The sequence below is a fragment of the Physella acuta genome, unplaced genomic scaffold (assembly GCF_028476545.2).
Source record: "Physella acuta isolate Inbredline_101_S28 unplaced genomic scaffold, ASM2847654v3 ptg000893l, whole genome shotgun sequence".
In the NCBI taxonomy this organism is placed as follows: Eukaryota; Metazoa; Mollusca; class Gastropoda; family Physidae; genus Physella; species Physella acuta.
Window position 1 is genome coordinate 384,564 of NW_026732410.1, and position 18,189 is coordinate 402,752.

Below are 18,189 nucleotides of genomic sequence, written 5' to 3' on the forward strand. Positions count from 1 at the left end.
GTTTAACATTTGGAGAGTGAAACAGTTTGCATAAAAATAATTTTCAAAATATTCAGAGAAAATAAGATAATTTTCAACGCTAAGGTATTTTAGCTGATGGCATAAAACGTATGTGTGCAGTGTATGGGACAATGATATCATGTGGTAGATGAGGCTGTAAATCAAAGGAAAAGATTCCCACCTCTTTCATCTCATTCAATCTTTTTTCAAAGATTTCTTTATCCTTTTCTGAAGTCTTTCCAGTTTGGCTGATCATTTCATCTTTATCCTCAAGAGACTTTTGCAGTTGGTTGACTTTCTCTATGTGTTCATTTAAAACTTTTGTGTTGTCATCTATCTTTGCTTGAAGCTGAAAAATATTCAAAGCTCATGTTTTACATTTCAATACATGTTTACCCTAAACAAAGCTTGTTTACCCATATTTTATGTAAATATAATAAAACTTATTAGACTGACCAGTAATTTTAAAAGCAGCAAAGACAAATATAATTCTCAACAGGTTTTATCTATATTCCTTATAAAATAATGGCCAAAACTGTGTAAGGGCTCACTTGAACTATTTCAGCTTCAGCCTGTGTCAGTGTGCTCTGTGTTGTGAGAAGTGTGTTCTGGAGATTTCTCTTTTCTTCCTCCACATGGGAGAGTGACTCCTGCAGCTTGGCAATGACATTTTGTCCCTCTCCAGCAGAACAACTCAGCTGTTCTATTTGTTCTTGCAGCTGGTGAGAAACAAAACAATGTAGACATCACTACATACATTAATAAAAAAACTGGTACATTTATTATAACAAATGTCGCAATGAAAACTATATATTATACACACCTTTAGGATGTAATAAAAAATTAACTTAAAAAATCCGAATTTATTTTTACTACCTTATTTCTACTTTCTGTCATTTGGCTCAAATCGTTTTTTAATTTTTCAGTAGACAACTTAAGTTCTGCAAGAGTAGAATCTTTTTCCTTGATTGATGTCTGAAGTCTAAAAATGAGACAATATAAAAGGAAGTTGTACTAAAATAACATCACTAAGAAGTATGACAGCATTTACTAACATACCCAAATTAGGACAATGTACTACATGAAAATTAATCATTCTTGGATTGAGTCTAGTGTAATACAAATCTAAATTTAAAATTAAACAGAACTTAGCAGTCCAAGCATTACAACTTACAAATGAACCTCTTCAGATTTTGGAGAATTTGTCAGTTTTTCTTGCAGTTCTTTTAATTCTGTTTCTTTTCTAAAAGTACAAAAATCAAAACATTTATTCCACATATTTAATTTGTATTAAACAACAACACTAGCAGACCCTTTCCTAGCCTTTCTGTCAATGACTCAAAAAAGTATTCAACAGTTCACTGATAACTTACACAGCATGCAAGTCCTTTAAGATTTTGTAATCTTTTTCTAGTTCTTCTTTTTCTTTTTCTCTCTCCTGTGTCATCTTATCCATCAAGGTCTGCACTGATACTAGTTCTTGTTTCAAGACAATCACATCATCAGCAGCAGGCCTAAATATAGAGTCATCTTTTAACTAAGCTGATGGTTCAATGGGGAAAATAATAATTTTCAAATTTGTATGCAGTATAAAATAATACTTCGGACTAAATTCAACAGTGGAAATAAAATAATTTTTTTTTTTACAATATTTTAAATTGCATTTAATTAATTAAATAAGATGGAAAGATCATCCAATTCATAGATAAAATATTTAAAGAAATAAATTATATTACATTAAAAGAGTAGAAAATGTGTATTAAAATAATGTGTTAAAAAAAAAACTAAAAAATAACACTTTAAAAAAAAAAATTAAAAATTCTTTAAAAAAAATTGAAATAAAATTATGTGGATTAATTAAATTCTATTTTAAAGGTTAAAGGTTTGGTGGAGAATTTTTCTGACATTTTAAAGTAACGACTTTAAAAACCAAGATGTTAAACAGCATAAACACTCACTGGAAGATGCTGAAGCAGAATGTGAAGGGCAAATTATCTTCAATAAAAGTCATTGGAGCAACCATATACATTAGTTTATTTCATTTGCCTTACATTTTCAGTGATTGAGGTGATAAAGTAAAATATATATATACACATATACCTTTATAAATAAATATGTTTTGGATAAAATCAAATTGGAGCTAGATTCTAGTAATTATTTGTTGAAAATAGGTTTAAAGTAATTTTAAGAGGTAATTTTAGATGAATTTTAGATTTCTCTATTTTAATGGAGGAATTCAGTTTTAACATGTAAACACAGTTTCTGCTGTCATGCTGATATTCTGACACTCATGCAACAGATCTTTAAGTAAAGATCCCAAGAAGTTTAAACTTGTTCATCAATACTGACATATCTTGTATAAAATAACAGCTGCGCGTGTCAGGTGACTGATTTCAATAATGTAATGCAATATTTTTACAAACAAGAGCTATGACTTTAAGACTGAAAACACATGAAAACAACACAGGCCTCCACTAATAAGCAACTTAGAAAGACTATAAAGCTTTCTTCATATTTTGCCTATATAGTCCATGTGAAAAACAATACTAAATTTACACTCTAGTGGTTTTAATTTTTAAAACAAATTTACTACAAATGTTCTGCAAATGGTTGGCCATAAAATCTGTTTTGTTTGAAATAACCTCAGATAAGGAAAATAAATATATGTGTGTATGGTGGGGAGGGAATTGGGAGGAAAGTATGAAACTATTGACAGTTGGGTAGGAAAACTGAGTAAGGTAGACTTATTAAGCTTTTTATTTTATACTACCAGCTTAACCTTGTATGGAATCAGGAAACTTTTCAGTAATAATATGTAATACTAACATATAAACTTTTCATTTTAGACTAAATAGTTAGCATTGGGTGGGGTTAAGGAGTCAAACTGAAGTCTGTATAAAAATAATAACTCTCCAGGTTCTCACTGTGCAAATTTTACATTTAAATGAAAATATCAGATTGATAAAATTTAGTTCAGTTCAAAACAAGCTCTATTTTTCTCTGAATAAAATAAAGATGAACATTACATAGCAGGGCTCACACAATATCTAAAGCTTACTTTTTCTCTTTTTCTTCTTCACTAGATAAAGATAAAGTTTTAGGAATTGTTTACATTGCAGCCATTAAAATATTTTTCTCTACAGGAAAATTAATACATGATATCTAATGTACAGTAAAATGATTTTAGTACTAAATAAATTGTCAACTTCAAAAACAGATTTAAATTTTTTTAAATGCTGTAATTCTGATAAATGTTCATAAAAATACATTTGTTAAATTATATTAGAGCGTAGAATAACTTTGTAAAACTGTTCATAAAAATATATTTGTTAAATTCTATTAGAGTGTAGTATAACTTTGTTAAACTGTTCATAAAAATACATTTGTTAAATTCTATTAGAGTGTAGAATAAATTAGTCTGTGAATGAAAGGAACAGATCCTACCTCTGTGCCAGCTGTGTTTCTAAATTTTTTATGTAGCTATTCTTGTCTTCTAGTTGACCCTATTAAAAATATGTTCTCTTGCTTATAAAAAAACAACAACTAAAACCTAAAAAATATGAGATTTACTGAACTGACTAAAAGTAAAAATTGATTCCTTATTAGATTATATATGGTAAATTTTGCTGTTATGTAGAAAATAATATAAATATAAAGGACATATAAATACTGATACTAAAAATTATTTTGAAAACTGATTAAAAATTTAACTTAACTGTTTATTTCAACAGTTAAAAGAATTTTCCTTACATTAATTTATTTAAAAAAATATTTAAATCCTATTTACAGCTAAAAAAACCTTATTTTAGAAGTCTATTTTTATGCATTATAATCCTAACAATTTCTAAAAAAAAAAAACAAATTACCTTTAAAGTTTTGATATGGTCATCTAGAGCTGACTTTTGTCCTTCACTTTCATCTACTTTTGCTTTCATGGTTGCCAAATCACCTGCCTGCATTCATCATGTTATTTCAGTTATTCCACTAAAAACATATTAGCTTGGTACTTACTTGGACATAAAGTCTTAAAAAAAAAAACAACTGATAATAAACATTTGTTCAGTAGTAAAATCAAACATAGTATACTATCATCATCATCTTGTTTGTGCCCAAGACACATAGGGCATATGTTTCAAAGACCTTAGCACACAGTGTGATCAGTACTATGCACAGCTATTTTAATTTAACTAACTTGTAACAGGTACTCATCAGAGCTGAGCTGACTCAGGGATATCATACAGACTCAAGACCAGGATGCAAGCTCGATACTCTTGGGTTAGCCTTCTAAGCTCTACCATCCTACCATACCGTCCTTCTTATAACACTATACTTTCAGTAAAGGCTAAGTGAATTTTTAAAAAAACCTGCACTCAATGAACTCACCAACTGGGCTGCCTTTGATTCCAACCTTTCTTTTTCTAACTTGACCATTTCTAACTGCATGTTGGCAGCTGTGGTTTCTTGTTCTTTGTGAAATATTTCATTGGCCACTGTAAAGGTTAATCAAAATGGTTAAATTAAAATAAAGCTATCTTTAGCATAGATTCTTCTCTAAACCTTCATGTTATCTAAAATTGTAACAAGATGGCAAGGACAATAAACTGTATTTTAAATGTTATAACAACTGACATAGGTTTCTACTCTCCTCAGATCCCCTGAGCTGTGTTTGGAGCAACTCCATTTCCTTTCTTAGCTGTAAATAAACAAGAAGGTTAAGGCCAATTATTTTCTTTAACAGAATGAATTTACTGTTAATCATCAATGGGATAAATACAATAAAAGATTAATACTCTAGGTCTACACTAAATATAACTGAATTTACCTCTTGAATTTCCACTCCTGAAATCTCCCCATTCCTAGGGAAAAAAAAATTATGCAAATTAAAAATACACTTCAATAAAAGAGAATTTTAAAAATTGATTCATAAATAAACCGGTAGTGATCTCCCCTAAACTTTCTCGAATATTCTTATATAAAACAACAGGGGATGGTAACTGGGGATATAGTTATGATCTTTAATCCATTTTAAATACTGAAACTTTTAAAAATAGAATAGAATCTCAGTAAAAAACAATTGCGCACCAAGCGAACGCCTAATAAAGGTGTGTATAATAGTGCGCAATAGTATTAGTACTTTATAAATTTACATTAGTTTTTTTGAGAAATCGGAAGTAGCGTAAAGTACTACTTCCGGTCAACGGAAATTACTCAAAATTTAACAGAAGTCAGAGAATTAGATCTTTTACTTACATGTGAAATTTCATTTATCTATCTGAAATAGTACTCAAGTTATAGGCTTTTGAAAAATTCAAAGCAGAAAAAGTACCACTTCCGGTTATCGGAAATCGCTCAAAAGTTGATACGGATCTACGATTTTGATAAAATACTTGTATATGAAATTTCATCAACCTAGCTGTAACGGTACTCAAGTTATCGTGTTTACACACGGACACACACACACACACACACACACACACACACACACACGGACACACAGACATACGGACAAGATTGCAAAATTATGTTTTTCCGTATCAGTGAGATGTAAAACGTCGAGATTTGCAAAAATCTCGATTTTTTTTTTTTGCACGATTACAAGACTTTCTCTATACTTCGTATATACGAGAAAGTAAAAATAAACAAATCCGTTTTTCTAGGGTCAATATATTTATGTTGTACATTACTCTTTAATTTTACGATATGTAGATATTAAGTACAAAATTGGGTTTAACCTCATAACTGGGGTAGTTACGGTGGGTGCATCAGTGTGTGCAGTTTCATAGTGACTGGTCAACTCCTCTGGTGAGGTCAGAGATTTTTTACACATAGGACACAGAAATCCTTCCTAAAAGTAAATCAACAATAACATTTTAAAAGTTTTTTTTTTTATAGTTTAGGCCTGTAGCTGATTGATTTTCACAAATTTTTAAAAAAATTGCTTAGTCATGTTTATTTAAAAAAATAAAAATCACAAAGAACAGCAGTTTGTTAAAAAAATAAATGACCAGCTAACTCAATGGCTAAAAATGCTTATGTCCATAATAATATAGACATGTTTAAAATACTGATAAGTTTGAGATGTATTAAATATTTTAAAATGAAACAATGGTGTTAATTACTAATATACAGCACTATTAAAAGGCTATAAAGTAATGTTTAGAAATGTGTAATCTAACAGAATCTAGCATTTGAACTGTAAGAAATAAATCAAACCCCTTGATCTTCAATTGGGGGGTCAGTAGCCTCCTCTCCATTGTGAGCTGTATCAAAATGAGTAGCTAGCGCCTCAGCAGTTTGAAAATTTAGCATACAAGTGGGACATAAAAATCCCTGCAATTAGAAGAATAAACTGAGTAAATAAACTAAGTAATAAACAAAGTAAATAAATAGGCAAAACTTAAAAACCTCACCAATTAGTTATTTTGTATACATTTATTGATACTAAATCCTTGTACATGTAAACAATTCTCACTGTGACAAAAGATATCCACAAAGTAAAATAAAGCTCACTATGACATTATTTTAAAACTGAAATTATCATTGTTACTGAAAACTACTTCAATTTGTTTTTATATGAACACTTAATAACTAATTCCATAAAAACACATACAATGGTATTCGATAAATTAGAATTAAAATTTCTATGATTAAAAAAAATAGAAGTTATTTTTAATTTTTTTTTCCACATTACATTAAAGTATATTTTCATACTAGAACGTTTTACAATAATAAGCATGGTTAACTAGAACACATCTAGAAAACAACAAAGGTATATAAGCAGGAGTAGTGCACACACAATACATATCTTCAAGATGAGGAAATGATAATTTCTGAATCATAATTTCTTTTTGCCTAAATCAGATTTTATCATACAGTTGTATGTGGTTAGTAATATTGATATTTCTAAGCTACTCATCCTTATAAAAAAACCTTTTTATTATCAGTGTTAAATAAGCAATGCTTTATTTAATAATGTATAGGCCCTATATATATATTTAGAAAATAGATATTTGTAAGCAACTGAGCTAAATGCTTTTTTATGCTTTAAAAGATAAATGTTAATAAATGCAAAATTATCTATTTGATGGCCAAATATTGGTGTCCATCAGCTGTGTTCACCTGTGCTTCACTGACACCATTCCCATCATTCCTGTTACCTAGCAAATTGGGAAGGGTAAATCTACCAGGAGTAGGAGTGTTGGAGGGTGGCTGAGGACAAATGGATGAATGAAGCATGACAATAAAGAAAGTGATTAAACATGTTTTTAAATAATTAATAATGATACATTCTCCTTAATGATTTTTAAAACATGGTTGCATCCCTTAAAAATAGTGAGCAAAGAAATCTAAATGACTGCATATTATGTAATTTTACATTACAAGTTAGGCCAATAGGCCTAATTATGTATATAAATAATTTGGCATTTGAGAGCCACTAGTGCTAGCTAGGTTTATATATTATCAGCAGAATTTGATTTCCATTCATTTGATTTAATTTGTTTACAAAGTGTTGTATTAATTAAAGTACACAAAACTAAAACACAACAGAGAAAGAGATGGGACACTATGCTAACAGTCTCTAACACAGCAATGAAAAGGTGCTTTGTGTTACAGTCTATTGAAAAAAGGATTCAAATACTAATGTAGTTAGGTATACACATTTATACAAATATTTTTAAAGTGACAAGCCATTCAAACAAATACATTAATATTCTCTGAGAAAGATTTGTTTATTAGAATACTTGTCAATATGAATTATATTTTGCATTATTACGAACAACAAAACATACTACTACACTTGAAAAAAAAACAACCCTTTCTTGCTTAGTTTACTTGCAGTTGTATTTTATTTGTAGAGTTTAGCTAGAATAATGTTTAGTAGAGCACTTATTTATGCTGATGAATGAACAGAAAAGTATAACAAATCTTAAACAAAGCCAACACAGATTAAAAATTTGGTGTAAGAATTAATAATAAAGAATAATGATCAAGCCTATCCATATTCAATTATTGTAATAATTAGCATATTGGGCTTAACTATTATTAAATAGTACTACTATTTTTGGCAGGGCCTAGTGACAATAATTATCACACCAAACAGATAAACTGCTAATTATTTTAGGCGTGATTACTAATTAAATAAAATTTAAGAGGCCTAGACTATTTTAAAATAAATTTAATGAATAATTATCTTTGTCAGAATTAATATAATTACCTAACCTAAAAACAACATGTCTCACAATTTTTTAAAATTGAATTATTTATATTTTCAATATTAAACAATTCCATGGCAAAATATACAAACTCTATTCATTATCAATGTCATTATAATAATGCCATTATAAGATAAGAAAAATGTGTCCCCTACTCACTTAATCTTCGTGACTTACTAATTTAGTCAGAAGTTAGTCTATGGAATTAATTAAAAAAGTGTTGTCTGGGTAATGTTCAAAATTTGACTGAAAGTGATGACATAATATAAGTTCAGTCACAAGACTGAGAAAAATCATTGGTAATCTCATGATATAGTGTAAAAAATTATCCGATAATGTTTGTTGAGTTTCGTAAGCATAAGTTACTGTAAACCATAGTTTATTAGACTGGTGAAATATAAATAAAATTGAGTGTACTGATAAATCGACATAAGGAAACATAAAAACAATGTGCAGATAATTAGTAGATCTAAAATAAATAATAAATAATAGTCATGACTATTAAATGTTAAATATAGTTTTGCTTGTAATTTTCTTTTGCTAATGATTTTTATTGTTTTTGCTAATCACTGCTGCCAATCAATTTTCACTATTCAAAGTCATTGTTCTTGTCTTTTATACTAATTTTTAAGTCATTTTTTTACTAGATTCTGTACAATAATTGTCGCAAATTTTCTGCAAGTTTTTATTTTTATACTTCTTTAGAAAAACATTAATTGACATGCGATTGAAACAAAAATGATACTATAATCAAGCTATCTTCTAGATCTAGGTCTATCTAAATTTGTAAACACTGTACTATTAAAAGATCGCGCCAAATAAAATATAGTTTAAAGAACTTCCGTCAGGGCAGACTTAGTGTTATTTTTACTATTTACATTTTTTTCCTGCTAAACTGTTATGGAAAAATAACCAACGACTGAAATATCATGAGATTACCAAATCATTTAGATCTAGTAAAAATAAGTAACTACTGGTACAGTACAGACTAGTACAGAGTCACAGTGAGTGACCAACAGAGAAACTATGAGTGGCTGAGTCTGAGAAGGCTTCTAGATATATTTGTTAGGGAATGGGGGTCACTTTGCAGACTAGCAGCCCAACTTTAAACTGTCAAGTTTAGTACTGTGGTGGGATGTGGGTTATTTGTTGAGAGTTGAAACTTGACTTGAGTGAGGGGGGGATTCTGTTCGAGGAGGATGAGGCCGAGGGTAAAAGAAAAAAAAACATTTTAAAAAGCAATAACAAATTAAAATGGCTCTTGCGATGATGAAACATAATCATATGACCTTATCCTCTTTTTTCTTCCTAAGACGATTAAACATTTTGTAGGCAGAATATTCCCAAATTCATGTAAATTTATCGAAATAAATTCGTTTAAAAAACAGTAACTTCTCTTCTGTTTTGATAAGCACACCCAACCGGAAGTGTACGGTATATGCTTTATTTGATTTTCTTTTTCAGCTCTGAAGATCTGCAGTTTAGTGAACGAATTCAATGTCACTGTCAAACAGAGTCATGTTCGTCTCGTCGGTGTTTAAATTTTCGACCGTTTTGCGGGTAATTTCTTCAAGTAGATCATCATTATTTCATTTTCTAAACATCCAGTTGTTGTGCACAAATCTACATTTATATTTATATAGTTTCTAGACTAGATCCTATATCAATAAAAATAAAATTAATCTAACCACTCTTCTTCTGCTGCAGTCCCTTCTCTACAAATTTTAATTTACATAACACTATGATAAACACACACACATACCAGCACTGACCAGCCAGGAGGGACCATCGGTTTGGTAAAATCACGATATAGCGTCGGTTATTATTCCGGAACTGTATAGCAGTAAAAAACAGTAAAACCATGGCGTAGTCAGTCGAGCCATTCCGGAAACCACCGGAAATACTGTAAACCATCATTTACTTGCCGCCATATTATTTTTAATACACAATGTTTTAAAATGTGCAAGGATTGATTTTAGTTGTATTTTAAATACTGTTTTGCTATTTATTTTATATTTCTAATTATTTTAAGTGTATGTGCTAATTATTGCTGCTACTAAACATTATTCTAGTTCTTCTTACTACTTTTAACTTTAGTAAATCTAATCGTCTTATTTTACTAACAGAACTAGAGCTGGTTGTCGCAAATCTTCTGCAGGTTTTTTCTGTGTTTCTTAAAAAAAACATTAATTACTACACTCGACTTTATTAATAATATTTAGATTTACTAATTGCTGCTAATTTTTTTGTCAGTTAAACATTAAATTAAGTTAAAACATTAATTTAATGCACTTGACTTTATTTTTCTTTCAACGGTCAAATAAACTATGGTTTACAGTAACGAATGTTACCGAAACTCAACGAACATTACCCAATAATTTCCGACGCTATATCGTGATTTTACCATCGGTTTTTTATTTGTAGCTTTTTAAGTGATTTAAATAATCTAGATACATACATAGCCCTTAGATCTGGGAATAGACCAAATCAGATATGCATAATTTATAACAATAGTAAGAGTGAAAATCATTGAAAATGCTGATGTAAATTTGTAAAATGATTCAAATTCATTGATTTCCAGATTTTAATTATCCAAACTATTTTCTAGGCCTAAATAAAAATTATTTTAAGAGTAATTAAAATGGCCAGGCTTTTTTTACTGATTAACCTAATATTTTTTCTTTAATTTAAAAATGGTAAGCCTACTAAGAGCTGGTATGGGCCTGTCACATGAACCAACGGATTATCCAAAACAATATTGCAAGTCAGTATTGCCGGAGGGAGAGGGGTTAGGCAAAGTGTCACCTTGATAGATGAAATCAAGTATTGGACGGGGCTGCCAGTCTCAGTACTAATCAGAATGGCAGAGGACCGAGATGGGTGGCGGAGAATTGTTATGGCAACCAACAACCCCAATAAGGGTTAAGGGACAAGGATGATGAATTTGATACATAATTGGGGATGGTTTGGATGCCTCTTTCCCATTCAGCTGTAGAAATAGCGGAATGGGAAATAGGCCAGATATTCTATTCCTATCTGATGGTTAATAGGGTTGCCTTTTCACTCTGTAAATAATTCAGTTAATATCTAAGTCTATTTAGGCTAACTGAAATCACAATACTTTCTTTATTTTGCAAGATCAGTTCTAGTTCAATATCGCTACTCCTGCTATACCCAAATTTGGTTAATAAAGCAAAAACTTTACATTCCTGTATTTTCCATTTACTTTATTAATGTATCTCTAAAAGGCACAGGTTATTGTTCAGGTTGGAAGCATTAGTCAAATAGTTTTAATTAGTTTTCAAAGTCCTGCGGAAAATGTCCATATTTAGTGTGTGTGTATAATATTATAATACTGAAATTGAAATATAAACTAAAATTATAAACTAAAACTTTGAATACACTCTATTCCTCATTTATTGATCCTTAGAAATATATTAGCATAGGCAATAATGATAATCAAACTCTAAGGCTTATACTACTATTCCACACTTTATGAATTATTTTATGCTTTTTTTTTACTAGCAAGCATAGCCTTGCAACATTATTGGCTAATTTATATAAGCTACTTACCTAGCATTTTTGACTGCATTGTTTGTCCGACATTTTAGTACTATTAGTGCTGATTTAGTACATCGTTTTTACATGCAGTCTTCATGTTTAAGAAAATAGAGTTGATGCCATCATAATTTTTGTCTTTGTCCTGTAGGTAAACAGCCCTCTGAAAGGCAAAGCTCTATCTTCTATTTATGTCTCTTCAAGAAATTATGCTAGTGGAGGTAACAGTTTTAATTGCTTCATTAATAATAAATATTAAATGTAATCAATGGACCACAATTTTTACAATACATTTAAAACATTTAATTTATTTCATTGATTTTATGAAAATTTTGTTTTTACAAAGGTGACACAGATCTCGTGGTCATTGGCTCTGGCCCTGGAGGATATGTAGCTGCTATAAAAGCTTCTCAGTTAGGACTAAAGGTTAGCAAATCAATCAAAAGTATTCCATATCTTTTGAAATTTTTTTTTGACTAATGAGTTAGTACTTGGTCATCAGCATCCAAATATGACTATCTCTGCTTGCAGACAGTGTGTGTTGAGAAAAATGAAACTTTAGGAGGAACTTGCCTAAATGTGGGATGTATTCCATCCAAGTCACTTTTGAATAATTCTCATCTATATCATATGGCTCACCACAATGACCTGACTAATCGTGGAATTGAATGTAAGAAATTTTTTTTTTTGTGATTGGTGTAAATTTATGATGTATGCTGATCTAATAAAATGTCATCTTCAAAAGTTCACTACATCTTTATGTTTTGTCCATAGTCACTGGACTTAAGCTGAACCTGGATAAAATGATGGAACAGAAAAGGAATGCAGTAAAAGCTTTAACAGGAGGAATTGCTCATTTGTTTAAAAAGAACTCAGTAAGCATTTTATATTTTCTTGGCTGTGACAATATTATATTCACAACTTTCTCTAGTTTCAGTTAATCAATATTTAATTAATTCATGACCCATTAGCAGCGAGTAACATTTGGTTGAATTATCTTCTATTTTTAAGTATTCTGTTGTAGGAGGGTTTTATACACTCTCTACATTGGGGATGAAATACTGGATTAATGAATGCTGAACTAATTTCAGGTGACTCACTTACAAGGTTATGGCAGAATTACTGGTCCCAACGAAGTTACTGTAACTAAAAGTGATGGCAGCCAAGAGAAGGTTTCAACTAAAAACATTTTAGTGGCTGTTGGGTCAGAGGTCACTCCTTTCCCTGGAATAGAGGTCAGTTACTGTGAGAAAATGTATTAGAAGATCCTCAAATATTCACAAGTTTTATTACGTGGGCACATTTATTTAAGCTATGTTTAATGACGATTTTCAAACTGAAAAGGCAAATGTTTCACACAAGAAGTAATCTTATCACCATTAGTCTAGCCCATCATTCATTTCTAAAACTTGTATGTTGCAGTATCATCAACATTTTTTCTCAACTTAAAAAGAAATTTTTACTTCTTATTTTACACTAAAATCATATTTGCTCTGAGCAGATAAATAAATAAAAAATAAAACAAATTACTACTCAACTAGTGATTTTTATTCAAGTATACACAGTTGATAATTGACTGTAGAATGTCAATAGCCCAACATACACTCTAAATATTCATTTGTTCACTAAATGCATCTTACAAGAAAAATCTTACAAGAAAAAAACCTTCCAAAAATAAAATAATTTACAATCCTATTAAATATAAAAATATCAACCCCTTTTTTTTTTTTTAAATTCTGTGAAGTGCACCATTTGTGTACCATTTGAAAGTGTAATATTATAAACAGTAGAAACATTTGTCTGCCTTTCATTTTTAGTCAACAACTGTAAACAAATGTTTCCTGACTTCATGACAATGCAATCTATGTCACAGGCATGAAGAGGCTAAAGGGAAAGAAGCCTGCCATTTCTCCTTGTTATTTGGGTGCAGAAAGTGGTGTAAAGTTCAAGGGTCACTAGCAGTGCTTACTGTGACAGTGCACATACATGTGAATCAATATATAAACCACTCTGTTTTTTCTTTATTTTTTTTTAAGGTTGATGAGAAAAAAATTGTTACATCTACTGGTGCTTTATCATTGGACAAAGTTCCAGAAAATCTCATCCTTATTGGAGCTGGTGTTATTGGTGTGGAGTTGGTATGTATCAACTCAACTTTGCCATGCACATTTCTGCTAATTTTTCTTTTATTAATGCAACCATAACATATTTGTTTATTATTATATTTATTTTTTAAATTGACTGTACATAAAAATAAAATCCAGATTATGTCTGTAATTTGAATTTAGCCCCATGCTATTTATATTCCTTTGCTGCTATTTTAGGGCTCTGTTTGGCAGAGATTAGGGGCCAATGTAACTTGTGTGGAGTTTCTAGGACATGTTGGTGGCATGGGCATTGACATGGAAGTGTCCAGGAACTTCCAGAGATCTCTTGCCAAACAAGGCATCAAATTTAAGCTCAGTACTAAAGTTATCTCAGCTGCTAAGTCTGGGGACAAAGTGACAGTCAGTGTGGAGGGTGTTAAAGATGGGAAGAAGGAAGAGGTATGTTTTCTCACTGATTTAAGTTTTGTCAGTTGTTCATGTCTCCTCACTGATGTGTTTAGTTTTGTCAGTTGTTCATGTCTCCTCACTGATGTGTTTAGTTTTGTCAGTTGTTCATGTCTCCTCACTGATGTGTTTAGTTTTGTCAGTTGTTCATGTCTCCTCACTGATCTGTTTAGTTTTGTCAGTTGTTCATGTCTCCTCACTGATCTGTTTAGTTTTGTCAGTTGTTGATGTCTCCTCACTGATGTGTTATTTTTGTCAATTGTTCATGTCTCCTCACTAATGTGCTGTTTTTTAATTGACATAAATTATTCATAGTTGATAATATGGATAAATAAATAATCTTTTCAAATTCCACTGCCCGGGGCATATTTTTACATTTATCTTTATAAGATTTTAATCTGTTTTAAGATTAATATAATAAAATTATGATTTGGTTACTATAATCAGGGTCCAGTTGACTTTAACACCTTTAATTGTTTGAGTTTAGCTACAATGTGACACACTCCTTGTATGTATTGGTCGGCGACCATTTACAAAAGATGTTGGCTTTGAATCAGTTGGCATCCAGTTAGACAAACAAGGAAGGATTCCAGTGAATTCACGCTTTCAAACATCAGTGCCTAGGTATAGTAGTCATATTTTCTCCTAGAACATTTTATGTAAGGTATATTAAAGGAAATAATTGAATATCTGAACAGCTGTACTGTCACACTTCTTTATTGTATAGTATTACATGTAAACCAGCACAATGGTTTAGTCTGCTTTGCACCATCTGGCTGATTTTGCATTTTTCACAGCTGATTTTAATTGTAATACCTATTTAGGAATTTGTTAGTCACTTAGTAATGTTTTACTAGTTAGTCTCAGAAAATTAGAATTTACTTTAGCATCTTTTATACCAAGCATGATAATTATTAAGCAAATAATAAATCCCAAAATTAATGTCCTAGACACAAAATCATTCCCCCCCCCCCCCCCCCAACATATTTTTGGGGGATCCTGGCGGATCGCATATTATCTATATATATAATTCTCTTCATGGAGACGCTAGAAAACAAGCTGTAAACGCGCTCCCTACCACCCCCACCCTTACATGGTCTGGTGAGCTGTGGTTCACTCCAAATGTTTACAAACAGAGCCGGGTTTAGTGACGACTATTAGGGGCAGATAATTTAGTTTGAAACGATTTTAAACGTGGGGGGGGGAGTAACTAAGTGGGGTTTACTTTAACTGAGGGGGGAGAGGAAGGAGGGGGGGGGGGTATCATCCTTAACGAGCTACTTATAGTGTTTTAAAGAAATATTTTCAGTGGCAGCGTTGGTAGTGTGGAATTCACAAATTATGAATAACTGAAAAGTAGAAAAAACAACAACTAAATAGTGGCGTATGATATGCCGCGGGTCGGCTCGTTCAATTTATTTTGTATAATAATAAATAAAACAATTATAAATTTATATTCATCTCTACATATTGTTTGTAAGAATAATGCCAATATTTTTTTTAATCAGATACTCATTTTCTGAAACACAAATTTCAATGTACCTTTTCTGAAAATTGAAGTTAATTATTTAAAAATAGTATGTTTACAATTTTTCAGTATTTATGCCATTGGTGACTGTGTCCAAGGGCCTATGTTGGCACACAAAGCTGAAGACGAAGGTAGAAACTTTATACATTCATTTAAAAAAAGCTAAAAAAAACATAGTGAACTAACAAAGTTGTGTCATGGTCTGGACAGGCATTGTTTGTGTGGAGGGCATCTGTGGTGGTGCTGTACATATTGACTACAACTGTGTCCCATCTGTCATCTACACCCACCCAGAGGTTGCTTGGGTTGGCAAAAATGAGGAGCAGCTTAAAGAAGAGGTTTTTTTTTTTTTTTTTTTTTTTTTCAAGGTTACGCTTTTGGCGAATAATTTTTGTAAATTCTAGGGATGTCTTAATAGAATAACTCTTAGCTTGACTGCACATTTTAATACACAAATGTAAAATTTCATTATTTCCTTAATAAGGGAGTGGAGTACAAGGTTGGAAGCTTCCCACTGGCAGCAAACAGCAGAGCCAAATGTAATAACGACACTGATGGTTTTATTAAAGTACTCTCTGACAAGAAAACAGACCGTCTGCTTGGGGCCCACATAGTGGCATCGGTAAGGAAACCATTTTGTTTGACTATAATTGTATTTTAATTTCTTGTATCTGTTTAAAAATGTTCATTTTATTTGACTTTACTTGTATTTTATTTCTTGAAGTGCTTGTATCTGTTTAAATATATTCATTTTGTTTGACCTTCTTGTATTTTATTTCTGGAAGTACTTTCATCTGTTTTGAATACATTTTAAAATACCTCCTACCCTTACAGTGTGCTGGTGAACTAATCAATGAAGCTGCTCTAGCATTAGAGTATGGAGCATCATGTGAAGATATTGCAAGAGTCTGCCATGCACATCCTGTAAGTACCATAGTGTTTTTCCTAAATGTTTTCTTGTTCAAGTTGTAGATGATTGTCCTAAATCTTTATTAGGCCATGCGAACATTGCAGCATCTTTTCATATGTTCTCAACATGATTTACCTGTTGCATAAATTAGTGGCTACGGTAATCTTTTCTTCTCCCCTCTAAGGCTGAGCTGCCACTTTATATATCCTGCTCTCTGCAGGAATTCTAGCACTTAACTTTGAAAATGTTCCCCTGGTTTTGTGTTAAACTACTCCAAATAGTCCTAGATTAAAACTTCATGTGATCTCCTACAGTTAAAAAAAATCATCAAATAGAAACTACAGGCAATCTCTTTACAATGATATAAATTATTTAAGACATCAATGAGTGATTCTTAAACATTAATTTCTAAAACATGCAAAAAATAATGTGAAAATATTAAGTACCACTTGTTAAAGTGAATTTACATAATATTGGCTAGGCCCTTACTATTACTAAGATATTCTAATTAAAAATCTAGCTTTGCCTAATAGTTCTGCCAATTTTTATGCAAAACTAAAAAGCACAATTAACTAACTCTTAAAAAATTCACTACAGTATTGATCTATTCTATTTTTTTATGGCTAACATTGTACTCTTCATTAAAAAATGGTTCCATTTAAAAAAATTAATTTGACCATTTCATGAATGACATGACCATGATTCTACTTGTGAGATTCCTTTAGTAAACTTAACATGAAACTGTTTATAATGTCTTTAAAATGTTTGTTTTTCAGACTGTGTCAGAAGCTTTCAGGGAAGCCAACTTGGCTGCATACTTTGGAAAACCTATCAATTTTTAGTAATGCTCATCTCTAGTTCTGTAAGAAATCTATTCATCAGATGACTGTATTTGATTTTATCACTCTTCAGTATTTTTATGAAAAGCGATTTAAAAATCAAAAAGCAATATTGTTAAATTAAAAAAATAAATAAACTATCTCTATTTTTGTCCAGATAACTTAAGTCAAATGAAACTAACCGGCATAGTTAGCAAAAAATAAACTGGGAGATTCCAAAGTCTCTCTGTCTTTGATCTGATTATTGATTTACCCTAACATTGTATAGCAGCAGTGTGAAATTAACTTTATTTCATAGCAGAATGTGTGCAGCTGTGAGCATCAAGAATTGCTACACATGCTGTTTATTGATATTTTGTAACGATGCCATGATAGACCAGACAATTTTACTGAATTTAGTTACTGCATTTCTTTTTCAATCCTCGTGTCAGAAAAGTCTTGCTTATTTGGGTCTGTTTTAAAGTAAGTTGCTAGTTCAATGTTTGTATGTATAATAAACAGTTTGTGTCTATTCATGAGAGAATGACAGGATGTGTACATCAATAAAAAGTTGTACTCAAATTGTTTTCCTTGTGTTCTTCAATGGTTG

General features: G+C 30.9%; 2 protein-coding genes across 4 annotated transcripts in view; one reads left to right on the top strand and one right to left on the bottom strand.

Annotated features, from left to right (window-relative positions):
* LOC131952894 (early endosome antigen 1) overlaps window positions 1-9,658 on the bottom strand; it is a 23,110-nt gene extending 13,452 nt beyond the window's left edge. Inside the window, exons 1-15 of one of the 3 annotated variants that reach the window (XM_059315825.1) lie at window positions 9,503-9,658; window positions 7,120-7,209; window positions 6,214-6,330; window positions 5,733-5,845; window positions 4,823-4,856; window positions 4,630-4,693; window positions 4,384-4,490; window positions 3,867-3,953; window positions 3,445-3,503; window positions 3,059-3,079; window positions 1,374-1,514; window positions 1,175-1,243; window positions 877-982; window positions 552-719; window positions 182-349 (exon numbers count right to left, since the gene is read on the bottom strand). In XM_059315825.1, coding sequence (XP_059171808.1) covers window positions 182-349; window positions 552-719; window positions 877-982; window positions 1,175-1,243; window positions 1,374-1,514; window positions 3,059-3,079; window positions 3,445-3,503; window positions 3,867-3,953; window positions 4,384-4,490; window positions 4,630-4,693; window positions 4,823-4,856; window positions 5,733-5,845; window positions 6,214-6,330; window positions 7,120-7,209; window positions 9,503-9,538 — 1,380 coding nt within the window. In that variant the 5' untranslated portion in view covers window positions 9,539-9,658. The remainder of the gene's footprint in view (window positions 1-181; window positions 350-551; window positions 720-876; window positions 983-1,174; window positions 1,244-1,373; window positions 1,515-3,058; window positions 3,080-3,444; window positions 3,504-3,866; window positions 3,954-4,383; window positions 4,491-4,629; window positions 4,694-4,822; window positions 4,857-5,732; window positions 5,846-6,213; window positions 6,331-7,119; window positions 7,210-9,502) is intronic. The other 2 variants (XM_059315827.1, XM_059315826.1) reach the window with 2 other exon arrangements.
* A 14-nt stretch (window positions 9,659-9,672) lies between these two features.
* Window positions 9,673-18,164, top strand: LOC131952896 (dihydrolipoyl dehydrogenase, mitochondrial). Its single transcript, XM_059315830.1, has 14 exons — window positions 9,673-9,773; window positions 11,923-11,992; window positions 12,118-12,197; window positions 12,303-12,441; window positions 12,546-12,646; window positions 12,863-13,006; window positions 13,808-13,909; window positions 14,096-14,317; window positions 14,811-14,947; window positions 15,921-15,982; window positions 16,062-16,189; window positions 16,336-16,473; window positions 16,686-16,775; window positions 17,538-18,164. The coding sequence occupies exons 1-14, from the start codon at window positions 9,711-9,713 to the stop codon at window positions 17,601-17,603; spliced, it is 1,542 nt and encodes a 513-aa protein (XP_059171813.1). The 5' UTR covers window positions 9,673-9,710; the 3' UTR covers window positions 17,604-18,164.
* The last annotated feature ends 25 nt before the right edge of the window (window positions 18,165-18,189 follow it).

What these genes read in the sequence shown, in the direction of transcription:
- LOC131952896 (XM_059315830.1), top strand. Translation starts at nt 9,711, where the DNA reads ATGTCACTGTCAAACAGAGTCATGTTCGTCTCGTCGGTGTTTAAATTT. An exon ending in GACTAATCGTGGAATTGAAT is followed by an intron (nt 12,442 to 12,545) that starts GTAAGAAATTTT and finishes TTTTGTCCATAG; the next exon opens with TCACTGGACTTAAGCTGAAC. An exon ending in GTGTTATTGGTGTGGAGTTG is followed by an intron (nt 13,910 to 14,095) that starts GTATGTATCAAC and finishes CTGCTATTTTAG; the next exon opens with GGCTCTGTTTGGCAGAGATT.